At 39.5% G+C, this 26,978-nt stretch overlaps 1 protein-coding gene across 1 annotated transcript; it reads left to right on the top strand.

Annotated features, from left to right (window-relative positions):
• The first annotated feature begins 81 nt into the window (after positions 1-81).
• LOC127533297 (collagen alpha-1(XVII) chain-like) lies at positions 82-26,978 on the top strand. The gene is given in 56 exon segments (XM_051945925.1): positions 82-145; positions 941-1,405; positions 1,492-1,539; positions 1,645-1,692; positions 2,997-3,044; positions 4,343-4,480; positions 4,779-4,877; positions 6,272-6,337; positions 6,417-6,497; positions 7,145-7,189; positions 8,515-8,676; positions 9,597-9,677; positions 9,778-9,822; positions 11,512-11,634; positions 11,720-12,028; positions 12,418-12,468; positions 12,549-12,575; positions 12,659-12,685; positions 12,760-12,822; positions 12,903-13,007; positions 13,087-13,149; positions 13,794-13,829; positions 13,912-13,965; positions 14,150-14,221; positions 15,280-15,342; positions 15,419-15,490; positions 15,595-15,621; positions 15,710-15,745; positions 16,226-16,261; positions 16,357-16,473; positions 16,560-16,625; positions 16,787-16,852; positions 17,711-17,761; positions 17,901-17,963; positions 18,077-18,136; positions 18,269-18,277; positions 18,362-18,412; positions 18,510-18,590; positions 19,095-19,142; positions 20,219-20,344; positions 20,435-20,566; positions 20,652-20,747; positions 21,018-21,146; positions 21,227-21,286; positions 21,473-21,507; positions 22,894-23,002; positions 23,079-23,195; positions 23,915-23,961; positions 23,963-24,089; positions 24,932-25,054; positions 25,152-25,243; positions 25,245-25,286; positions 25,373-25,455; positions 25,955-25,959; positions 26,292-26,345; positions 26,835-26,978. Coding segments are annotated over 56 exon segments (4,590 nt in total). The 3' UTR covers positions 26,882-26,978.

The raw sequence follows: 26,978 nt of genomic DNA, 5'->3' as shown, positions 1-26,978 counted from the left end.
CTGCATCCACCCTAATACCAATAATACATTTCCATAAGACTTTGCAGAAAATAGCATGCAGAAAATGATATATTGTATTTAATGACGGAATTTTTCTTTGCAGTGGGCACAAAATCAGTGACGACTACTCGACTGACATCACAAAGTAAGTTTTTACGCTTCACACGTGCACATTGATGATCGTATGGTTGTAGGATTGCACACAGAAGCTAGTTTAATTAATTTAGTTTTGGCCACAGGAAGCTAGAAAAACCTGTAACAGCACATGTAGCATCGCAGCTCACATAATGCAAAATTAGCTCTACTTATAGATCTTGCTTTAAAATAATACATAGGTAAATCCTTAGTGTGTTTTTTTTCAGAAGAAAATACAATCTGGCATATTTTGAGTTGGTATAAACATACTTAATACTATTAGCACTCCATTGATTCAGTGAAAGGCAGTGAAACAAGTTTCTAACCCCTATCGGGTTGAGATGAAACCTACATCCAGACAGATAATGATGGTGATAATGTCATAGATATTAGTACCACCCAGCTGACAGCTAATCATTTTTATTAGACAAGGAAGATCCTCACCTTGGGCAGCACCTGCAGCAGCAGTTACAGCTCTATATGTTAAGTGTGCGAGTCATAAATCCACTTCATGCAAAGGAGTGGAGGGTTTAATGGTACAGCATAAAGAGCATGTTGAGACAGCAGCAGCAGGGAGGCAGAAAGTCACTGAGGAATGTTATTTAATAGCAAAAACTGCTGAAGTGACACACAACAGGTCAAATATGAACATTTCCAGTTCTGTCTTGTAGCAGAAAGTGGATTCAGGCAGTCTGGCCAGTCGAGGCTGTGATTAACTATCATGTGTCTTTCACCGATGGTGGCACGAAAAGGACAAATCTAATAAATGCCATTTAACAAAAATGAGTGTTTTCTTGTCCTCCAGGCGATCTTCCAGTGAGTGCAGGTGGGTCAGGTGGCAGAGCTACAGCAGGAGGCTCCAGCAGCTCGGTTCTGGTCACATCCAGCAGCTCCAACGCCCCCAGTGGATCCAGCAAGGGAGCTGGAGGCATCAGCATCACCACCGTAGGAGCCTCCTCTGCTGCAGGTGGAGGGGGTTCAGCATCAGGGGCATCAGGGGTATATGGGGCCTCAAAGACAATGGAAGGCTTCAGCTCTGCAGGACGAGGGTCTTATAGTTTTGCAAGTGGCAGCAGTCAAGGGAAAAGAGAAGGTGGTCTTGGTGCTGTGACAGTTTCCACGGTGACCAAGACCAGCTGCAGCTCAGGAGGAGGTGGGGAAGCGAAGAGGGGGTCATCTTCATCATCGTCTGCAGTCATGTACTCTCCTGCTCCAAAGGAGAGGAAGAACGTGAGCACCACATCTGCAGCTCTGTCGGAGGTGTTTGACGGTCAGTCAGCGGTCACATCTCACTTTGTTCTTCCCTTTTTTAAAGAGGTTCCAGTCGTGATCACAATGTTGTTTACTCGTTTTTAGAAAGTTCAAGTCCCGACTCCTCTCCAGAGTACAACAGGAAGGAGTATGGTGAGTTTGACTGGACCTGCAGGACAAAGTCTGTAACGTGCACAAAAACCTGAACGATGTACACTATCAGTGATTTTGGGATGTTCCTTTTTTCCCCCTTTGCAGTCAGTGCAACACCAACGTCTACCACTAGAGGGAGAGCTCAGAGCAGAGGTACACTGACATCAGACACTTTAAAACCACTGTAAGAACAATTCAATTTTATATATATAGCACCAATTACAGTCAAATTGTCTCAAGACGCTTTACAGAACCCGTATGTCTGACCCCCAGAGCAAGCCCTAAGGCGACAGTGGCAAGAACTCCCTGTAATAACACTCTTCTCTCCTGTCACATTATTCCTCTCTCTGGATTCATATTTTACTGCAATATAAACGTCTCACTAGAAACAGAACAACCATGACAAGAAAGAGAGAGAGCACACAAAAAACTGGAATCAACATGTACAGCATTTTTTAAAGCACCCACACAAAATTCCAGGAAGATATTCAACTATTTTCAATTCAAAGCTTTTGCAAACTAAATGTGTTTCACTCTACTCTGACTGTACCTTCAACAACTTCCTGACAACTTCCTCCTCTGTATACTGGTTTGCTGCCAAGTAGCTTTTTTTTTTTTTTTTTTTAAACACAGCCTGCAGTTCAATAGAAAACTCAGAATTTTTGTAACATGACTGTGGGGGGCTGATTTTTTATTTATTTTGTTAGGATCTGGAACAATCACTAAATGTTAGAGATTTTCAATGTTTAACAAAGCTACAGTATATTCTTCTGTGTCTGTTTTCTTTTTGAAGAGAACCTGTTTTTCAAACCTTCAGCATTCAGATGGTTCAGTCATTTATTCTCTGAGGTATTATTTTTCACCAAACTGTGCAGTAACAGTAGGAGGATTATTAATTAGAAGAATTTCAATGTGAATCATATCATTTTCAAATCCTACTTTGTCTTCTTTCCTTGTTTTGTCCTTTACACCCCCAACAGCACTGCATGGAGCTCATGAATGGATGCTTTCACAACAGTCTTTCCTCCAGTTAACCAAAATGAATATTAAAATCAGAAAACAGAGTGAAAATACACACAAAAGGTAGCTTTAGACATTGCTTAAAATGACACTAGAATACATTATAATTTGCAGAAACTTGTGAAGTGTAAAGGATCCAAATTCTCATTTAGCAAATGCTAAGCGTACATTTTTCATCATGTAAAAAGTCTGACTGATTTTGTAGCTGTTCACACACAAATGTTTCAAATCCTGAGCTGCACTTTTACATTTTAAAGTGATGCCATGTACATGAGCTTACATCAAGTTGGGGGGAACTCATAAATCATCTTTTGTCTTTTCAAAGGGAAAATGACTGACATCGAAGTGACATGCCAGTGCAGGATCAGTGTAACTTGTAGGTTGTTATCAGTGAAAGTCATCAAACCGACTGATTGACTTGATTTGATTTTTTTTAGAGAGTGAGATCAGAGCGAGGCTGCAGAGTGCTTCTCCTACGGCAAGCTGTGAGTAAAAACCGTGGTCACATTTTCATACACTGCCTGTCCAAAAAAAAGTCTGCACCTGGATTTAACTAAGCAAATAGGTAAGTGCCTTCCACTGGATAATTACTGCAGTGATGAAAAGTTTCAGCTGCCACAACTTATTTAACCCTAGCTGATGCAGTGAGGAGCTTCTCATTTATGAAACAACCATATGGAAGACATATCCTGTGGTCATGGAATGGACGTTAGTCTGTCTCAGAAGGGTCAAATTATTGGCCTGCATCAAGCAAAGAAAACAACCAAAGAGATTTCTGAAACTACTAAAATAAGGTTAAGAACCATCCAACACATCATTAAAACCTGAAGGATAGTGGAGAACTATCATCTTCGAGGAACAAACTCTTAGACGATCGTAGGAAATCAACAGTAGAACTCACGATTATGTTTAATAGTGAAAGTAAGAGCATTTCCCCACACACAATATGAAGGGAACTCAAAGGATTGAGACTAAACAGCTGTAGCTCTCAGAAAACCACTTATCATTGAGGCTAATGAGGAAAAAAGTCTTCAATTTGCTAGGTAGCATAAAGATTGAACTCTGGAGCAATGGAAGAAGGTCATGTGGTCTGATGAGTCCAGATTTAACCTGTCCCTAAGTGATGGGGGCATCAGGGTAAGAAGAGAGGCAGATGAAGTGATGAACTCATCATGTCTAGTGTCTACCAGCCTGTGGGGGTTAGGGTTATGATCTGGGGTTGGTCAGGTTCAGTAACATTATGTTCACAAAGAATGAGGTCAGCTGACTACCTGAATATACTGAATGACCAGGTCTTTACATCAGTGGAGTTTTCTTCCCTGATGGCATGGACATGTTCCAAGACGACAATACCAGGATTCATGGGGCTCACATTTTGAATGAGTGGATCAGGGAGCACGAGACGTCATTTTCACACATGGATTGACCTCCACAGAGTCCAGACCTCAGCCCCACTGAGAATCTTTGGGATGTTCTGGAAAAGACTTCGTGCAGCGGTCCCACTCTCCCATCATCAAAATAAGATCTTGGTAGAAAATGAATCAAACTCTGGACAGAAATAAATGCTGTGACACTGCAGAAGCTTGATGAAAAGATGCCACAGTGAATGTGTCTCATTCTCAGAGCTAAAGGTGGTCCAATGAAAGTGTGTGCAACTTTTTTTTGGACGGGCAGTGCACATCACAATGTAAGATTCAACAGTTTGACTTGTTGTGTTGATGCATAAATGAAACACTACAGCATTGGTGGTCCTCTGGATGATTTTTACTGTTTCCTCTTCCAGGGACGGAGCTGGACGATGTGAAGCGTCTCCTCAGAGGGAATCGATCTGTCAGCCCCACTCAGTCCCCCAACAACACGCTGCCCATCCCCAAGAAGGCCAGCTTGGAGACCAGGACCCTGTCTGAGAGCTCCAACACAGGTTCAACGATTAAAAATCAACAAATGCTCCTCCAGAATAATAGCAGAATACTGGCAGCTGGGGTCACCAGTGTTTTACTGTATTGTCAGTGTAATAGTTGTAATTTACCTAACCAGTGACCACCATTCATAAGCAAACTTCACTGTCTTTCTGTACTGACAAACCTCATATTAATCCAACCTGAAATGTCCTGTTGTTAACTTTGGTAGAATGTCTTTTAGATGCAGTTAGAAACAGCACTGTGTAATTATCTCCTTTCAGATGATAATAGTAATAATATTTCTCTGTTTCCTCTCAGACCAGTACAGCAGCATTTGGTCTGGAGCTATGAGCAGCAGCTACAGCTACAACACAAACCACAACAACCTGTCACCCACCTCCACCCTCTACCAGCCAGGTCAGTCCTCTGTGACACCCAGAAACATGGAAACCAACTAAATACACATCTCCAAGTCCTGTACCCCAGTTTGATTTGGTGGTACTTTGCATGAGTATTTCCATTTTCTGTTACTTTATGCTTCTACTACACTACATTTCTGAGGTAAATATTGTTTTTTATACTCTACTAGATCTGTCTGACCGCCTTCTTAAGATGCAGACTTTACACAATGAGTAACAAGTATTTTCCAACTTTTGTGGGTTTTTTCCTCTAATAATCAGTGTATAGTCACATTTCAAGTGTCTATTAGTTTAACAGGTCTACCAAATGGTTCAAAAATTTTGTTTCATCTTAATAAATATTCTCATGATCAAATATCCCAGCAAAAAAGTCAAAGAACAAAGAAAAAGCAAACACAGATTTACAGATCTGAACTTTTTTCTTCTCTCCTCTCCCATTAATCTTGTGTTTTAAGGTTTTTCTGCTGTCTGTGAACATAAAATTGGATATAAAGTAGTTCAAACCTGCAGCAGCTACAACAGTAACCTGCTGCAGACACACTGATGCTTTCTTATTATTAATAATATCATCATTTATCAGTCAGACCAAACCAGGACTTTCATAGCAATACTTTGACTACATTTTTGCTGCTGTGTACTTTTACTAAAGTGGGATTTTTTTCATGCAGAACTTTTACTTGTAATAGAGTTTTTTTTTAAAAACTCCTATATTGGTACTTTTACTGAAATGAAAGATCTGAATACTTCTGCTCCTAACATTAATGGTAAAAAAAAAAACTATACTGGATATTATTGTGTATCACTAATTACTTCTATCTACTATCAGACATCTTAGTAAAAGCAAAACAGCATGAAAAGATTTTGTTTATATTAGCCAAATTCACCTCCTTTTGAAAGTCTTTACAGACTAAAAATGTCCACACCAAAATTCAATACTAGTTTAGGACAAAATTATGATTTTTTTTTTTTTCAAATGTTTCCTCAGTGCTTCTCAACAGAGAAATGATTCTTTAACACAGCAATTTCAAATGTAATCATTTTCTTTAGAGTGCTTACATTATTTGTTTGCACACAGTAACAGAATTACTTCACACAAACCAAAAACCACCAGGATCAATGTAATCAGCCCCCTTAAAAACTCACTTTTCCATTTAGCCACAGCAGAAACTGAGGATTATCTTTCAGCAGCCACACAGTATAACAACGTACACAGTAAATTTTCATTACATTCGACATCTCAATCCTCACATTCTCACATCACTCTTGGCTGTAAATGTGTCTGGTTGAGTCACGCTTTAAAATGCACTGTTACCTCCTGATTGAAGTGGCGTTTTAGCAGGAAAGAGCATTTATTTAGTGACAGATGGACAAATGATGCCGTTTTCTGTGCAGGAGTTCAGAACAACGTGACTCTCAGCTCCCCCTCCGTGAACGGTGGACTTTCTGTCAGCAGCTCTGGTGAGTCCATCATCATTCAGCTCACAGACATTTCACATTCTCAGCTTCATTCTGCATCTGATGGTGTTTTTTCTGTCAGTTCCAGTTTACGGTGTTCAGAACAACCTGGTCAGCAGCAGTCCGACTGTTCTCTCCCCCACTGGAACGAACACACCCATCGGTAAACACTGATTTAAAGCACAACTATTTATATTTTCGTCATGCCATGTATGATGACAATAAACCATTCTAATTCTAATAACTCACAGCAGAGAAACACCTGAACACAAACGCTGACATCATCCCCCTCTGCTGCCCTGCACTGTAAAAACAAAAAAAAGTTTTGAACTGTAACTTTTCCCCCCCAGATTTTCACAGTTGAATTAAATTACAGAAAATAACTAGTAAAATCTCAGAAAAAACATCATTTACTTATTAAACATAAAAAGCTACGAAAAACTGTGAATAACTTTGCACATAAATACTCTGTATTTTTTACACTGGTGATTCATTCCTTTAGAACGTTTGATCTTAAAATCACTCCGTTTTTCTGTTTATAAATCGGTAAAAAAAATCTTTATGTCACAGACATAACATAAACAATCTAAAACTGGTATTTTTTTTTTTAAATTATAGATAATATCCATTGCTGCCAGAATTTCACTGTTGTTTTTACAGGGTTTCTTTTGTGTCAGTGTTGAACCACATATAATTGGTTTCCCTCATAAAATTCCCAGTAAATTTAATGAGAAAACATGTAACATTGTTAATAAATACTTTTTCAAATATAGAAAGTGTTTTATAAGATGTGTCTTTGTCTCTTCACAGTTTATGGTGTGCAGAAAAACATATCTAGCATGAGCACAACCACAGGTGAGTCAAATCACAGTTATTTATACAGCTCATTTAAAACAACAGACATTTGACCAAAGAAATGCAATTTTTCTTACCTCACTGATTTAAATGTTAGGTTGAAGAACTTCTGAGACTATATGCAACATTTGACAAATTTATAAAATTAATTTAAATATTATAGTTGAGAATTTACCATCGTGGACACAATATTATACAAATTTACCAGAGTAATTTAAATATTAAGCTGTAGAACTCACAATAGTGTTTTATAAAATTTAAGATATTTTGTGTTATATATTACTTATGGGGGCTGCTCAGTGGCGTAGTGATTAGCACTTTCGCCTTGCAGCGAGAAGATCCCTGGTTCGAATCCCGGTCTGGGCCTGGGATCTTTCTGCATGGAGTTTGCATGTTCTCCCTGAGCATGCGTGGGTTTTCTCCGGGCACTCCGGCTTCCTCCCACAGTCCAAAAACATGCTGAGGTTAATTGAGTACTCTAAATTGTCCGTAGGTGTGAATGCGAGTGTGATTGTTCGTCTGTGTATGTAGCCCTGTGACAGACTGGCGACCTGTCCTGGGTGTCCCCTGCCTTCGCCCGAGTCAGCTGGGATAGGCTCCAGCACCCCCCGCAACCCTAATGAGGATAAAGCGGTGTATAGAGGATGGATGGATGGATGGATATTACTTATGTTTTATTACAGTATTAGTCATCTGACTACTGTGCAATTGATTTTCACAGACATGATGACAAATATTTATAATAAACAGTAAATCTGTCACACATACTGCACTAATGTCCTTTCAAATTTAGGTCAAACCTTCTACATATAAACCTGCCTGAGCCTAAAACAAGCAAACTTTTGAATTTTACATGATAAAATAAAATAAGTCAAGATGTTCAATTATCTTTATAGAACATCACATCTTGAAATAAGATTAAATAAGACAAATTTTTCAGCAATCTATTTCATCCTAGTCCATGCAGAATAAGCCTAGAGAAACATATTTCCCTTTGTTCTAATGAAAAAAGAACTAAAATAAAGACAAAGCTGCTCATCTAATACAAAGCAAGTGACATTTTTAAACTGAAGCCAACAGATTTTCCTAAGTAAGCACCACAAAATCTATTTACACTGAGGACCAGCTGGAATTTTAAATTTAAACATCATTGCACTGGCCTCGATGTGCCGTTTTTCCATCTACATCATAAAATGATATAGTGCTGAAATAAGCCATCGAATGAAAATTTTGAACAAATTAAAACTAATTTTACCAGTGCCATAAAATATTGAAACATGAATGTTAAATATGATTTTAAGATGATGCTGTGTGTTTTTTAACAGTGAGACCCAGCAGTCTTGTCAGTGACGAGGCCTCAGGAAAAGACTTCAAGTTTGTGATGATAGAAAAGGAAAACGCTCCCGTTAAGAAGGAGACAGAGCGACTCGTCATGGCCAAAGACACAGGGAAGCAGTTCATGTCGGCAGCACCTGTTGCTACTACTGGTACTACTGAATACTAAAAGTATCAGTACTATCGCAGAAAGTACTGTAGTCTGGATGAAATGGTCAGAGAGCAGCAACTGCAGAAACAGCGAAGACTTTGTAGTTTGAAGGATGTAAAACCTGTATTTTAGGTTTTAGACCTACAAATAGAGCAGGATATAAAATGTTTGTCAATTATTTTACATGCCAGACCTTTAAAACTTTTTAAGATATTGAAACTCTCTGATTGTATGCAGGTTTACATATAATAATGACATATTTTGATGTGCAGTTATGTTTCACCAAGTGGGTTCTCTCTATAGCATACTGTGAAGCCTTACTGTGCAAAAGGTCTTAAGATGGTATATTTTGTAAACTGGTCCTATAAATCATTTTAAATTGAACTAATATTGAATTGTACATTTAAGTATTTGATGCTTCACCAAAGCAAATCCTCCAAATTCCACTTGAAGCTGCAGATTTAGCACATACCGCTAATTGGCAAAGCTAATTAGCTTTTAGTGGGACTATTTTATCTGTTGTTGCTCTATTATTCAGAATAATTTTAACTTTAGTGATTGTACACTGAAAATTCACAAGATATCACTCATTTAGCAAACAAATGTGTAAAATTGTAGAACCAAATGTGTCTTTTTCTGTCAGTTTTCACTACCTGTAGCTAATATACCTAATTTTTTACGCTTGGATAATACTACTCCACTTAAATATATATATATATATATATATATATGTGTGTATATATAAGAAGTAGTGCTGTGCTTTGCCTTTTTAGAGCCATGCATATACTATTAATTGGAATAATCTAACTCAGATGGCTCAGCTTGTTCTAAAACTGCATCAAGTCATATTTTTAGCAAAGTTGTCCACTTGTTAACCATTTATAACAAGAGATAACTTGATGTAATTTTTCTGTTTTGTAGCGACCTACTCTGAAGATTCACTGAAGAGAGAGAAACAGAAACTATCATCTAGCAGAGTGGAGGAGGGAACAGAAGCTAAAAGTAAACAGATTGATCAACTGTATTGATTTTAAGCACCATTACATGACATACAGGTTTCTTATTTGGTTTTTAATTAATGTCATGTTTCACTTGTTTATAGCATTGACCCTGAAAGTTTCCACAAAGGACAAAGCCACCTATGCAGGTACGATTTTTCTTTCTGAGAGTGTAGTACATCCAGACCACCACAACAAAATGTACAATAACTGTTGGTTATATTGAGAGTTTTACTACATAAAGTACCAGTTTCCTCTTAATTAATTATTTACTTATTTTGGTTATGTTTAGTTTTGCCATGTTTGAACAATCATATAATGTTTTGCAGTTAAACCAGACTTCTTTAGCTTAAAAAAAGGTGTTGTTAATCACGTACAACAAAATAATTAAACATTTTGAAAAAAGTGGAAAGTAAAAGTCTCACAAATAGCCTTGTTTTGTTTCTGCTACACAATTATTTTTTAACCCTCTTAAATATAAGAAGGTACAGTGGGGTTTGAAGTAATCTGCCCACCGGTAACTCTAAAGCTCATTAATAAATATATTACATGTAATTTTTCTTACAAAGAACAATTTACCAATCACACATTAGCTTCTCAAAGATACAGCAGCTACCAGACATAAAGTAGCTTCCAAACACATTTTAACTTGCGAAATACAGCTTAACTTACCAAATGCACATTAGCTTACTAAATATGTTAGCATACCAGACTAACACGAGCCTACTGAATGCACATTAGCTTACTAAATATGTTAGCATACCAGACTAACACGAGCCTACTGAATGCACATTAGCTTACTAAATATGTTAGCCTACCAGACATACGTTAGCCTACTGAATGTGCATTAGCTTATTACATATACTAGCTTTCCAGATATACGCGAGCCTGCTGAATGCACATTAGCTTACTTAATATGTTAGTTTACCAAATACGCATTACCGTTTGAAATATGGGTTAGCTCACAAGACATGTTAGCGCAGTAAATGCATGTTAGCCTACTAAACATACATTAGCTTACCAGGTACTTGTTAGCATACATATTGTAGCGACCCGCAGTGACAGACAAGCGAGACGAACTCGCCGCCGAGCTAGTTCTCCCAGCTCTGTCTCTCAGTCGGCACACACACACACACACACACACACACACACACACACACACACACACACACACACACACACACACACACACACACACACACACACACACACACACACTGGCACGCAGCCACACGCACGCACGCCGCTGAATCTCCCAATCAGAATTGAGCAAACCAGCATGGCACATTCACTGACACTACGTAAATCCTGAACTGAACAGGAAAAAAATATTTTTTTCACAGTGAAACTTCTGATGTCCACGTTTTCAACATTTTTTGGAAATCTTTGAACATTTTTTGGTGGAAAAAAAAGAAATGTTAAAAATGTTTCTTTAAGAACATTCACTAAGAAGAAAGACAGAAAATATTAGAAGTTTTACTGATATATATGTAATCACTTCAGATATTTTTAGGATTTTTTTAAGAAGATTTTTACCCATTTTTTGAAAATTTTTACAAGAATTTTTTTGCCAAATTTAGAGGGATTTTTTTTTAAAATAAAACTTTGAAGGGAAACTTTTAAGGAATTGTCGGAATTTTCTTCCTGAATGTTTTGCAAATTTTCAGAAATTTGGGAAAATTTTTTTGCTGAATTTTTGGATTTTTTTTCAGACAACGAAACAATAATTTTTGGTGCCCGTAACTGAGGACTTCAAGTGATGCTCCCACCTTTTCTCATTTTTTAATTTTTTAATCATGCAGGATCACTGAACTTTAACCAGCGTGTTTGTTCCTCAGAGATCCATCAAGATGAATCAGGCCTCGGCTTCTTGTCCTGCTGCAGCTGGTGGAAGTGGCTCCTCGGCCTCCTGCTTGGCCTCCTGCTGCTCCTCGGCCTCCTCGCTGGACTCATCGCATTGGGTGATTGTTTTGGGTTTTGTTTTCTGTCCCAGATTGTAGTGAAGATGATCTGCCCGGGTTCATGGTCTTCGCTCTGGTTTTGCAGGTGAAGAAATTAAACGGCTGAAGAACCGTGTGGAGGCTCTGGAGGCCATCACCGGCACAGCTTCAGCCAGAACCAGCCGCCTGTCGGCCTCCTCTGGCATCAACATCATCGACCCTCTGGACTCAGCGTACATTGACAGGAGCTCCTCTGGCTCCACCATCACCCACTCTGATAATGTGATTAACCTGGGGGCTGCTGGGCCTGGAGGAGGAGGAGGCGCCGGTAGCAGACTGGGTCAGGACAGCGCCGCCCTGCAGAGAACTTTGCAGCAGCTGATCAGGGCTGAACTCCACTCAGGTCCAATTAGAGGTAAATATGACGCTGACATCTGTTTGGATGGACGACCATATAATCTAACAAAACTGGCAATCAAAAGGTGGAAACTTATTACTAATGGAAAAGCACTTTTTAGAATGATTTACAAATAAGTTTCTAGGCAGCACTGTGCTACTACTTCTGTTATTTCACCTTTTAAGGCAATATATAAAGATCAAAGAAACATTTAGAATGTCATCTTAGAACACTATAGATCCCTACTGGAAATGTTTGTTTTGAATCGTTTAGTGCACACAAAAATGTTTGAAACATTTTTACTCAACAGTTCACCTTAAAACTTGTTTAAATGTTGTTTAACAAGTTTAATCTGCAATTTAATGTTGTCCACTTTGATTCACTGATGCTTCTTTTTGTATGTTCAGAATCTCTGGTGTACTCACTGAAAGGAGAGAGAGGAGAACCAGGACCTAAAGGTACGTTTGCACTGATCAGAAAATAATTTGAAACTGATATTTTGTTCATATTTATCACAACCTCGTCTGTTTGTTTACAGGTGATGCAGGATCTCTTGGACAGAAAGGTGAGGAATTATTGTCTGTAATGTGTGTTAATAATTTCAGAATCAAACTCTGTGAACTGCGGCTAAAAACTAGTCTCTTGCAGGTGATAGCGGCTTCCCAGGTCTGCCAGGTAAGACTCAGAGCAAACATGCTGCAGGTTTTTAATTTCATGAAGGATGACAAGCTGATTTCTTTTGTCTTCAGGTCCTCCAGGGCAGATGGGACACCCAGGTCTGGATGGGCCGAGGGGACCAAAAGGCAGCGCAGGTAGTGTTAAATGTAGATTATTTTTTTTCCAACAACACAAGAAGGGAGAAAACAAAGAGTCTTCCCTACTTTTTATCCAGGTGAACCTGGTGCTGAGGGACCGCCAGGCCAGAGGGGCCGGGAGGGACCGATGGGTCCCCGAGGAGAAGCTGGAGCTCCAGGATTTGGAGAAAAGGGAGATAAAGGTTAAAAATGTGCTTTTAACATCCAATCAAGCTGAATGCATAAAAAATGTTGTATTGATTTTGGTTTTGGTTTTGTCAGGACCTCAAGGAGAACCAGGACGTCCCGGTCCTGCTGGCGCTCCTGGACCTGTGGGGCCTAAAGGTCAGATCAAGGCTCAGATTGGCAGAAATTTTCAATGTTTTGTTATTGTCATGTTTTTCCTCATTGTGGTCTAATTTTTCTAATGCAATATAAAGTCCTGCACCTCTATGGGAACAGAACAACCATGACTAGAAGTAGATAGGAAACTCAGAAATGTCTTCTGTGCAGTATCACACAACTATAATGCCATAAATCATAAAAAATAAATAACAAAAGTTTAATTTCTCTGATTATTTATCTTACAAAAGTTGAAAAACGCTGCAGTCAACATTCACAAATTCACTAATAGTTAAGTAGTTGCAGGGAGGAGTGCAGAATTTGTTTGTTTTTCACAGAACCTGATTAGAGCAAATGGTTTGTTTTTGGCAAATTTTAAAATGAGAAGTAGAAAAAAGTGATTTTGGTGAAATATTATGAAAAGCTTAACTGAACCTAAAAGCTTAAAATCTTTCAGTCTTACTAAAGAGCCAGTGGAAAGTTGAACATTTGACTTTTCTTTCTGTTTTTACAGTTTCTGCCTCATATAAATGATGTAATTATGGGGATGTTTTTTATGCTTTTCACAACTCCTGGGAAGTTTTGAGGTTCACAGGGTTCATCACAAACCGCTAAATTCTATTCCTAAATGTTCTTGTTCGGTTTAGGTGCCATGGGAGAGCAGGGCGCCTCTGGAAGTCCTGGTAAAGACTCAGTTCTTACAAAAAAATTGATCTGTTAGCTGGTATTGATCATTTGTATTAAATCTGTAATAACTGTATGCAGGTGCTCCTGGTCCAAAAGGTTTCCAGGGTGAAGCTGGAGCTCCAGGAGCAAAAGGTAGAAGAACCTGAAAACATTGTTTTCTACAACTGTAAAATAACATCTTTGTATGTTGTTGTAACTAATGACCAAACTTTGTCTTTACAGATCAATGATTATTTAGTTAAATAGTAGTAATTAGTAATAGAAGAGAGGAAGAATTTATTTGTTTGTATCAACCTTTGATTTTTCTGTTATGTAGGTGACCGAGGAACTGCAGGGCTGCCAGGAAGCAAAGGAGACCTTGGAGAAAGAGGACCACGTGGATCTGCAGGTGTGCCTCAGCATAGTGTTATCATGTGCATGAATATTAAAAACATAATAAAGTATTAAATATTAAAGTGGTAAAGACGAAGCTAAACTTCTTCATTAAACAGTTCAAGTAACACTGAATCAATCTGGTTCAAAAGCACATTTGTTTTAAGACATCCTGGTTTGGTCAGAGCAAATGTTACCTCATGTTAGCTACATTTAGATTGTTAGTGCGTTGGCTTTGTGAAGCAAAATGTATTAATTATCACTTTAAGTGACTTTAAAATATCACATAATGTTTGACACCTTGTCCTGGCATTGCTGGATCAACCTCTGAGTAGAACACATAAAAAATACTTTCACAACACATTTTAGTTTCTCAAAGAAATAAACCCAAATACACAGAACTGATACAGGCAGAACAGTGGACACAGGGGTGTAGAAAGGAAAGTTCAGGTGAGAAAATAGATAGGGAGGAGGGAAAAAGGCATCTAAAACAGCGAATGCAGAAGTGTAAAATGTGGAAATGACTCGCCGAGTAGTCAGTGGAAATATTAATAAAAAACTTGTCAAATATAAATCTTTGCTTGTTTTCCATTATACTAAACTTATAATTTGGGGAATTTTGACTGTTGGTTAGATTAACAATAGATTTTAATGTGTTTATTTGGGCATCAAGGAATAATAGTTGACATTTTTTATACTTGAAATCAATTAAAAAATTGAAGAAAATAGTTGATAATGAAAATAATTGTCAATCACAGGCTTCTATGATGGATTAATGCAACATTTGCAGAAGGTTTTCTTTAGGTACAAAACAAACATTGCAACATCATAGATGAGCTTAAGAAAAGCTTAAAATCAAAGTCCTGTAACCACAACTTGGGAGGGTGGAGAACTTGCTGTGCTTCAGTGACACAAATTTACAACAAATTTCAATAATTAGAGTAATTGGCATTTAAATATCTTTGTTCTGTAAACCAAACAGGACATTTGAAACCACTTGCTGCCATTTTATAAACCAAACAACAATAAAAAATAATCTTACCGTAAACCTTGAACCCTTTGGTTTTGTTAAAGGTGAACCAGGACAGCCTGGAGCTCAAGGCCCTGCTGGACCAAAGGGATCTAAAGGAGATTCAGGTGAGCAGAAAAAAGCTTCAGAATCATGGAAGTGAACATTTAACTGTGGTGTAACTTTCTGTTTCTGAAATTACAGGTGAGGCAGGTTCAGTGGGACTTCCTGGTGTGAGAGGACCACCTGGGCTTCCTGGAGATGCTGGTCCTCCAGGTAATGAAAACTCTGTCCAGAACTCAGCAAACAAAATGCTGTTTATCAAGCTGTACCTGTGTAGCATATTGTATTGAAAAATCATGATTCCTTTCTTTCTTCAGGCACTCCTGGGCTGCAGGGACCTCCAGGTATGAGACTATATGTGCAAAAATACATTTTAACAACCTGTCATCCAGTTTAGATTTTGTTTATTGTAGTATTTGTCGTAAACCACAGGTATTGCGGGAAATCCAGGACCCCCAGGTGGTAAAGGTAAAGTTTTGTTTCCTTTCTAGTGTCAGTCAAAAATAACTTATTGAAAATTAGAGAACGCAAAAACAGCATGACAAGAAATCAAAGCGTCCTTTAACACTTAGGTTTATGTATAATCTTTTGTTAAAAGTCATCTTTCTTCAGAGTATGAGAGTCATTTCACTCAGGCAGCACACCAGACTGATAGAAGTATCTACAAACTACAGATATCTTACTTTAAAAAACATGCATATGGTATTTTCTGACAAAATAAGTGATACATGTGAAAAGATGTGATTTTGACGAGATATGATTGTAAACTTAGAGCTCGGTACATTTTCTGATGAAACAGAATATCACTGATGAGTAGTTCAAGGACTGTCAGAAAATAGAAAATCTGGTCAAATAAACAGCATAATAATGATGTTTTTCAAAGCCCAGTATAACAGTTCATATCCATATGTTTTTCATTGTGAAATCCAACATACGATTGTCTTTCAGGTGAACCTGGATCTCCTGGTAAAGTCATCAGTGCAGGTAAGAGCAACATCTGTGCCTATTATACATAGAAGATCACAGTTTTGTTTTCTTTTTAAACCACAGTTGATTTCTGTCTCTTCTTTTGATTCTAGTTGGTTCTGATACTTTGGCCATCCCTGGACCTCCAGGACCAGCCGGGCCTCCAGGTCCAGCTGGTCCTCCTGGTCTGTCTGGTCCCATTGGTCCTGCTGGTGTCCCAGGACAACCAGGTAAATCCATCTTCTTGACACGTGTTGAGTGTCTGGGTCAGATCAAACACCTGGACAGGTAGTTTACCTGTGATTTCATCATTTAGGTCCTAAAGGAGAACAAGGTGAAAAAGGTGAGAAGGGAGAGAAGGGAGAGAAGGGAGAGGACGGAAAACCTGGAGAACCCGCTGACAGCGTTTCATCGGAAGCCATCAGTGCCAGCAGATCCAATCGTGAGTCCCTCTGGACCTGTTTTATCTGGTGGTATTATAATTAATAACACCAGGGTAAACTGTAATATGCTTTATATTCTTTTCATACCTAACAGAACTCTCTGCAGTGGCCGGACCTCCGGGTCCACCAGGACCTCCTGGAGAACCTGGTCTTCAGGGTCCTCCTGGTATGTTCAAAGCTGTTTGTAAGATTTCAAGAACATCCTCAAACACAATCAAACTACCTCCTTGTCACATTAAATCAGGGGTGTCAAACTCAGTTCCTGGAGGGCCATATCCTGCATGTTTTAGATGCTTCCCTGCTCCAACACACCTGATTCAAATGATCAGCTTATCATCAAGCTCAGCAGAACCCTGATAACGAGCCTGATCATTTGAATCAGGTGTGTTGGAAGAGGGAAACATCTAAAACATGCAGGATAGTGGCCCTCCAGGAACGGAGTTTGACATCCCTGCATTAAATGGTCCATTATCATCACACATCTCACATACAGGCCAATAGGAACCTTCTCCATCTTTTAGTAGCTTCAGTAGCCACATTATTATCCAATCTGATCACTGATGACATAAAGTAATCCTGATAATAGAGGGGACATCAGCCATGGGATTAAAGGCACTTTAAAATCTTCATCAAACATCGAACACAGACACGTCTTCTGTGCAGTAAAATAAAGCTGTAAAGCCATAAATCATAAAAAATGGAATAAATTATAAAAATGTATTTCTTTGACTACTTATGCCGACAGGCCATCTCTCAATTGTCCTTCGACCTTCAAAAAAATCCTGGAACCAGACGGTGATCCGGATCACCTCCAAAATCTAATCGTTTGTTACTTTTGCTCTTCCGGACATCCTGTAAAAGTTTGGTGAAAATCCGTCCATGACTTTTTGAGTTATGCTGTTAACAGACAGACAGACAAACAGATGGCATGGCGGAGGTCTGCGCTCTCCGAGTGCTTCTCTAGTTGAATGATGTAATCCAATCAGAGCAAACTAATGATCTTGCAAATGTCGCTGCTGTTTAGGTGAAGCTCAACAGGGTCCTCCAGGACGCCGAGGTCCAGCTGGAGAGCCAGGTAAACAAGTAACCTACATTACAGACAGAGAAATAAATAAACACATCATCAGCATACATGAGCATACATTTGAGAAGTGTCACAAAACAACCTGCATTTCTATTTTATTTTAAATTGATTTGTGATTGTGTCCTCACAGGTGTTGGTAAACCTGGACCTCCAGGAGAGAAAGGAGAACCCGGCAGCTTTGTGCCGACATCAGGTTGGTGAAAGAAATCTCACTTGACAGATGAACTGTGTGTCATTTTATTTACTATTTATCTTTTAGTGTTTTTGTATGTCATTCTGATGCTTTTCCCCTCTATTTGATATCAGAAACCTTCTTTGCTGGACCACCAGGACCACCAGGACCTCGAGGCCCACAGGGTTCACCAGGTAGGTTCAACAGATTAGATGCTTTGGAAACGTTGTGTCTTATTAGCAAATAAGGCAACCCTCAGATTTAGCGTCTCTGGTTCTTACAAATGTTCTTTTATTTATTTCTCTCAGGTGATCGGGGACCACAAGGATACGTAGGTGAGTTAACAGCATCGTAGTTTAGAATTTGCAGGTTTTCACAAACAGACAGTCTGTGAGTTAAAGTAATGATGGTTGTTTCAGGTGAACCAGGACAACCAGGTCTTCCAGGAAGTCCAGGGGATGAAGGTGTTGGTGAGTAGACAACTCTGAGATAAGACAGATTTTGTGATTTACCGGATCAAAAACAAACAATCGATTTCTGATAACAAATCATGTCTTTTCATGTCAGGTTTCCCGGGTCAGCCTGGACCCAGAGGACCTCCAGGTCCAGAGGGTCCACCAGGGCCTGTGGGACCACAAGGAGCTCGAGGTAAATTCAAACCCATTATTTTGTGTGACTGTTTTTTCTGCTTAGAGGATTGTTTGGATCCCTCTGAAAGAGAGTTTAGGCAGTCCCAAAGCTCAGCTGTAAAGACAGTGTGAGGAGTTTGGACATCCGAAGAGCTGCTGCTTCTTCGTGTTGAAAGCAGCTAACTGAGGTAGTTTGGCATCTGATTAGGATGCCTCCTGGAAAACTTCCTTTGGCAGCTTTCTGGACACCTGGAAAGAGTCCTCAGGTTAGACCAGAACTCTCTGGAGGGATTTTTTTTCCATCAAATGATGCGAAATAACAGGAAATGTATGGATTTTCTGCAAAAAGATCATATTTTCTTTCCTTCAAAGAATCTCCTACTGTTGGAAATGACCCTTTTTTTACATTCTTTATATGATTACATACAAACACTGTTCGCTCAGTTTGCACATCTGTGTTTTTTAAATTAAGAACCCACGAAGAAAGAATTTGGGTCAAATACTATTTATGTTTTTCTTGCAGGTGAAGCAGGAGGTCCTGGTTCTCCAGGAGTCCCAGGAGCCTCTGCTGGTAAAACCACTTTTAATTATATATATATATGTTAAACCACTTTTGTTTCCATAATACAGTAATTCCACAGAAACTGTTGATAGGTGCTTAAGATAAGTGCTTAGCTGTCAATAATGTTCCTTTTGAGATTGTCATTTTTCCTGTGAGGTTTAGTTTTATCTGGAGCATTTCTGGGATGTGTTAAATGTTTTTACTTATCACTAGTTGCTGTAGTCAATATAATGCAATATAAAGTCCTTTACCTCTGTGGAAGCAGAACAACCATGAAGGAGAGAGAACTCAAAAATGTCTTCAGTGCAATATGACACCGATACAATGCCATACATCTAGTAAAAAAAAAACACATGAAAAAGTTGAATGTCTTTAATTTTATATTTTACAAAACAATTAAACACCTGGAATCAACATGTACAACAGGTGTTCTTAATACTTGTGACACAGTATACAACAGATATGTTAGTAGTTACTTACTAGAATATTTCCATACTTTACTCTGTGGAAACACAGCCCAAAGTTCAGCAGAAAAGTCCCTAAATATTTGTCATGTTGTGTTGAGTCACTCATGGGTTTTCAATTGTATAGAATTTTAAGTTTTTACCTGTTTTTACCAGTTTTTTGTATCTTGTTAGATCAAAAATAAAAATTAATTTCAGCAAATTTTTAAATGAGACATATAGAATAAATGGATTAAATTGTTGGAAAGTTGAAAATCCAACAACTGTTTCTGTTTTAGTAGTTCCTTGTTCTAATGTATACAAAACAAATTTTAACCCCCCCCCCCCCCCCCCCACACACACACACACACACACACACACCATTCCAACTTGTTGGTGGGTTTGGGTTCTGAGGGTTCATTGGAACAATGAAACATTTGAGAAAATTGTAATCAACTGTAAGACGAATGTCCTGCAGAAAGTTGGAATTCTAAACTGAGAGTTCTCGGTACCGACATCTAGTGGTCATTAGATGGACTGCACCTTAAAGCAACTTCTTGAAGACCAGATGCTAAAATTAAGCATGTAATCGCTATTATTCGTAAATGTTGTTTCATTTTGGAATTTGTGTTATTGTACCAGACAGTTCTTACGGTCCTGCCTCCCTGGGCCCGCCTGGACCACCTGGTCCCCCTGGTCCCCCTGGAAGAGATGGAAGCGGCTCCGGATCCACAGTTGTGGGCCGGTACATCGCAGAGTATCTTCAGAGTAAGCATGAATTCATCTCAGTTTATGGAACATTATGTAAAGTATGTATAAAACAAAGGGCTGAGTCAGGTGATCTGCTTTGACGTGCAGGTGATGGAATCAGACAGTACCTGGCTGGACCTCCTGGACCTCCGGGTCCTCCAGGGGTCCCTGGTACACCTGGGGCTGCAGGGGATGGTCTGGTGAATGACGTGGCTAACCGAGTCCTCGCTTACCTTCAAAGTATGACCAACTACATAATGATGTTCCATCTGTTATCAGACAGGATGTCTGTTTGTAAAACTCCCCTCAACTTTGACCTGTTCAGGTTCAAGCCAAGGATATGATGGGAGTCCTGGGCCTCCTGGTCCTCCAGGTCCGCCTGGTTCCATCTCTGTCAAGGATATTGTCGACCTGTTACAGCGTAAGTCCTCAATAGGATTGGTTAAATGTCAGTTTTCTAAAACATGGCACATAGTACAGTGACAGAAAGTCAATGTTTAGACACATGCCTAAAAAATATAATCTGTCGGCTTTGTTTGGTCATGATTTGTGTTGGGGCATCATTGGAACTTTGAAAACATCGGTAAATGCTAAACTTGAATAATTTGGTTACTGCCATTATCGCTCCTGATTTCTTCCAAATTTCAGTCTCATTCTGATGTCCTCTTAACTGTCAATTCTTTGTGTCCAGGAGAAGATGTCAGGAGATACATTGGTGGTCCACCTGGACCACCAGGACCTCCTGGAGCTCCAAGCGGCCATGGAGGCTACGCCTTTAACACCCAGGAAGTTGCTGAGCGTGTTTTCTCTCTAATGAATGGTGAGTTTTGCATACAGTCCTACAGGTGGCCTACAGAAAATGTGTTCTGTTGTGTCTGACTATGGGTCCTGTGTCAACAGAGAGGGGAGCAGCAGGTGTACCTGGACCTCCTGGACCTCCTGGACCTGCTGGACCTCCTGGTGCTCCTGGATATGCCGTATCAGGTCGGTAGTGTCTACAGATACGGACCCGTACCCGTAGCCTGTGGCCTACGGATACGGCACTTTCCCTTTGCCAGACAGATACAGACCTGTACGCGAGTCTCGCGAGTCAAGAAGCTGCTAACCACTGCAGACTGTTGAAAGGTAAGCAAAGGTTAGGGTTAGGGTTCGTGTTAGGGTCAGGTTTAGGGTCCGTACCTGTAGTACCGATGCTACGGGTCCGTACCGCTAGCGTCTACCGGGAGTCACGTGACCAGATGTCGTGTATCTGATTGGCAAATGGAAAGTGCCGTATCCGTAGGCCACAAGCTACGGGTACGGGTCCGTACCTCAAGCAACAACCTATCAGGTAAGAAACTCATTAACAGCATGACTAGCTCCCTTGGTGGCCAAACTAGTTTCACAATGACCAAAAATTGGCAGATCAGAGGAAATAACTTGGACCTGGTATAAAAAAGCAGATTCCACTGCAGGAACTCAGGGTCTTTCAGTCTTTCTGTTTCCATTTCAACGTTTTCAACTGCTTTAGATGTAACAGTAACCCTGACTGCTAAAACAACAACAAATAGCAGTTACTGATATAATTTCAATTCAACGAATGCATAAGAAATAGAACAATGGAGATGTGTTGTGTTAGCCTGTAAATTGAATTTTATCTTGTTGATGGCCATGATTAGAGAGAAGACTGCAACTCATCTGGACATTGAGAGGGCTAAAAAAATGGCGCTCTCCAAATTTAACCAATCAACATCAAGCCCCACACAGCAGATTTTAATGGTAGAAGTACCCATCCTGGAGTAGGCACTGTTTTCTTCCCTACAAACCGCCCTTGAAGAGGTTCTCCCAGGGTGTTTTAGGGCCAGAACATGTACAGAACATGAACCAGATCCACACCCCCAAAGATTTGTTTTTCTCATGCTGTGGAATCCTTCTCTGTTCGAAACACTTTCTTTTAGCTCCTCCCTCACGAAAAGCTCAGTGTGTTCTGATTGATCAGGCCGATAAAAAACCAGCTGAAGTTGCTGAGTGCACACAGGTCTCTGAGTATAGAGAGGTAGCTCTAGAACAGGTGGCTCTTGGTAAAGATTTGTGTCGGATGGCGAGGCATTTGCTTCACCTTTGTTTTACGGTCAAACTAGCTGCTCGTCAGGAGTTATGCAAATGTGTAACATGGTGACGCAGGCAGGAGAAAATCCTAGAATCCAAATGAGACATTTAACACAGATTCAGAATACAGTTTTCTGTGGGAGAAAATAATTCCCTTTGATTTGGACTTTTGGCTTTCTGAATATTTATACCTTTTACATGCACAAAAAAGCAACAATAACACACTAGAGGAAAAGTGATAACACAACAAAGCAGAAAATGGGCTCTTTAAAGACAGTGGACATCAATCAAAGCTCTGGACAATTAGAGGAATAAATCAACAGTAAAACAACACAAATTAAAGCCAACATTAAAACTTGGTCTGGTTTAAAAGACAAACTAAAACACCTAGCTCCTGGAACAACATGTTTCTGGGCTCATATTGTGTATTTCATGCACAAACAGATGCCCATTTTATTGCTCATCTCGGTGGGTATCAGGGTCCTCCTGGTCCACCAGGTGGCCCTGGTCCACAAGGACCACCTGGACCACCCGGACCACCAGGATATGGGAACTACAACAGCGCAGACATCCGGGACTACCTGCAAAGTGAGTTTGACAACAGACATTTACTTCATCAATTCAGGGAGGAAATGCATTGAACATTATGTCTGTCTTCATACAGGTGTTGCCTTTCGAGGTCCTCCTGGGCCTCCTGGGCCTCCTGGACCTGAAGGTCCCCCTGGTCTGGTTCCTGTTCGTGATCACAGAGAGAGATTCCGAGCTGAACTACAGGAATACGTCAAGAGTGAGTTTAAAGGAGCGTTTCCCTGAATGATAACTAAGATAATCTAGAGTCCTGGACCTGATCAGGGTGGAACAGAGGATAATTTATTTATTATTAGGAGAACGTATCATAGCACCTGTAAATACCTTACAACATCTCCAAACTGAAGGTCTTGACATGTACGTTTGTTATTGCTAACAATAATTCAACAATATTTGCTTTCAGGCTTTCATTAAGGTAAAACTGAAAGAGAAAAATTAACAAAACTACACAGCGGTCACCTTCAAAGCTAAATATTTATGTAGCAATAAAATACACAACAGTCTTTTGACTAAATTAAATTAGTTAATTTTTCATGTATATTTTTATAGCATCAACAGTTCTGTTCAAAATTGTTCCAGTTATTCTCCATTATTAATGATACTGTAGGGTCTTAGTTACATTACTACTTTGGTGAGGTTATTCTTCATAATTAATAACTCATTAATGACTCAGCTTTAATATATTTTGTAGTCAGAAAAGGTGGTATTTTACATAGTTGTTGCAGGGTTTTAATCCCCAGGTATAGTCACACCTTAAATAACACTATAGGGTCTCAACACTAATATTATACTTGTTCTGTTGCTTTAATAGGCCATGGCTTTCTATATTCCATGCTTAAGATACTATGTGTTTTTACTGATTTTCTAATTTGACATAAAATTACTATTATTAATATTACTTTATATTGTTGTAATTCTCTCCAGGTGATGGGTTGAGCGGAGCCATGTTTGGAGTTCCTGGGTCCACCAGGCCCTCCTGGACCCCCAGGACATAAAGGAGAGCCAGGTGCACCTGCTGCCACACAGTTTAACCTGGACCCTGGCAACTTCTCCAGTATGGCTGCCAAAGTAACTGACTACATCAAATGTAGGTTTCAGTTTGATGTTTACTCACATTCCACAGACTGGAGCGTGAATCATCTGCTCTTATTTCAGTAAATGTCGTCCTTCCACAGCTCATGGTCTGCTCCGTGAAGATGCAAGAGAGTCTGAACGGGTTGTTCAAGGACCTCCAGGACCCCCCGGACTCCCTGGACAGATGCGATGGGTTAGCTCCAGTGAAAACGTTGTTGACGTGGTGGAATACATCAAATGTAAGTCAATATGAGATTTGATTGCTTTTTTTAGTCTGAATTATGGATGGCCCAATCACCTTTAGATGCTTGGGCCCAATACCGTTTTTCCAGAAAAGATACACTTATGTATTGTCGATTAACTGTAGTACCTGGGTTGAACCACCAGATGGAGGTTCTTACTTTTTATTGTAGCAACTTGATGAGACAGGCACTGACATATTGGCAAGCCGAGAACAATGTGGGAGTTTTAGCTAGCAAAGGGGACACCATGAACAGTCTTTGTGTGATGCTTAATGACCTTCAGTGCCCATGTGTTAGAACAAACTGGGATACACTGGGACACAGTTCTTTCATCCCAGTGGCATAGATATGGCTGGTCGGTGGCATGTGTTGCAACAAATGTAAATAAAGAATTCATGTCGCTTTCTGCTGATAAAATTTGATGTGATTGGTTGGATCTCATGGTGTCATTTCAAGTCAAAGTTCTGATCCGGCCTGATTCAGATTGTTCAGAAACTACCCCTGAATGCTAACGTCAACCTTCTTCTTGTTTGATCATCAAATGCAGCAAAAGCTTGCATCACCCACTGTTCCTATCACTTGCAGCTCGCGGTTTGCTGCAGGACGTTGTGAGTGGACTACGGCAGCCATGTTTTCCAAGGACCTCCAGGACCACCAGGACCCCCGGGTCCTCCTGGATACAGCCGATGGTTTGGTTCCCATGGAAACACAACGGCTCTGATGGAATACATCAAATGTAAGTGGCTGTAAATCAAAATCCAAACTAAAACGCCTCTCATAAAGCTGCTAGTCAACGTTTTCCTTCTCCTCGTCTGTTATTTTGCAGCTCACAGTCTCCTTCATGAGACATCGAACGGAACCACAACGAACGGGTCACCCAGGGCCACCAGGGCCGCCTGGTCCTCCAGGTCCACCAGGATACAGCCCAACTGTTTGGGTCCCACACAAACATCACTGATTTAGTGGATACATCAGAAGTAAAGAACATTTACTGACAAACGTTCCAGTAGCTTGAAGATGTGAGAATGTGGAGGTCTGATAAGAACTGGATTTGTTTCTCACAGCACATGGAGCCATTGTGGGACCACCTGGAGACCAGGACAGAAAGGGACATGGACCAAAAGAGAGAGAGGTAACGTATTCAGCCACATGGAAAAAAAATTATGAAATTGTTGCCTTTTTTGAACACGCAGACATTCAGTCCACTGAAACAGTGGCTACAGATGAAGGTGGAACATCAGCACAAGAAAAGTTCTCTCTTTTTTCAATGATTCAGGCAATAAAATTATTTAAAGTCTCTTATTCCTCTGTGGAAAAAGTACTACACCACTGGCAACAGAAAGGCATTTAGCAGAAATAACATCTTGTAGGTGTTTTGTAGAACTGTCCCTACCAATTTTAGACCATTTTTTTATGCAAAATTCCTTCAGTTGCAAAATTTTTCTGAATGTTTTCAAATCCTCCCACAGTATTAATTAGGATTCAGGTCTTGGTTTTGACTCATTTGTATCAAAAGCCTCAATTTCTTTGTTCTGAGATGCTCTTTGATAGTTTCTTTAGTGTGCTTAGATCATTATTCTGTTGAAAGACCAACTTCTAACCCCAATTCTAACCCTGACCTCACATTGTCATCAAGCACCTGTGAGATGAATGCAAAATTCACATTAGAGCTGATGAAGGCAGCAAAGAGGAGAACTTATTAACTTTTAAATCTCATAGGAATCTGCACTCTTTCATGAAGGTCTGCAGCTCTTCTGCAAATTTTTAGAAATTTGGGGAATTTGGGTATTTTTTTCCATACAAGAAAACAATATTTTTGGTGACCATAAATGAGGACAACAGGAGGGTTAAATCAGTTCAGTTCTAACATTCAGGTCTAACATTACTTGCAAACAGTAGTTTAATGTTCAGATATATTTTTACCAACAGCTAACACTGTAAAAACCTAAACACTGTTCTGTGTTTGGGTTCAGGTGAACGAGGCCCGTCTGGACCTGAAGGACTCAGAGGACCGAAAGGTGACCGAGGTCAGTTCGCTTTAAATTAAGATGTTTTTTTAGAGCAGAAGTTGAAGGTTACAATAAACAGAGAACAATGGAATTTCCAGCAGAATAAAATTAAGACCCAAAGTATAAAATTGACATAATTTTAAGTAGAATCTGGTAGTGTAGGTGTTTGTAGAGGAAGAATAATTTTTGAATATAGTCAGTAGATGTTTGTGTAAAGCATGGCTTTTTTTTTTTTTTTACAAATTAAATTGTTCAACTAGTTCAACAGATAACACTGATAGATGGAAAACAAAAAATACATACTGATGAAGAAAATAGAGAATACAATTAAGTCCTAAAGTATAAAATTTACAAAATTTTATTTATAACTTTTTTGGTGCCTGTAAATGAGGACAACAGGAGGGTTAACACAACCTGTGAATCTACCTATTTCTTGTTTATTTTTTTATATATTTCTTACTCATGTTCCCTTTATTGTTGCCACGATATTCTCTCCCGCCATTCCAGGAGAATTTGCAGTGATGACTAGAAGAAGGAGGGATGCTGGCGTCTGAGACCCACAAATCCAGTTTTTTCCGTGTTAAATGAACTGAAGCTGTAATTTTATGCTGCATTTGTGTTTTGTACTTGTGAACTTTATCCACGTTATGA

This window comes from Acanthochromis polyacanthus, chromosome 3, assembly GCF_021347895.1.
Source record: "Acanthochromis polyacanthus isolate Apoly-LR-REF ecotype Palm Island chromosome 3, KAUST_Apoly_ChrSc, whole genome shotgun sequence".
Lineage (NCBI taxonomy): Eukaryota > Metazoa > Chordata > Actinopteri > Pomacentridae > Acanthochromis > Acanthochromis polyacanthus.
Note: the sequence above shows the minus strand (reverse complement) of the source record. Positions and strands in the feature narration are given on the sequence as shown.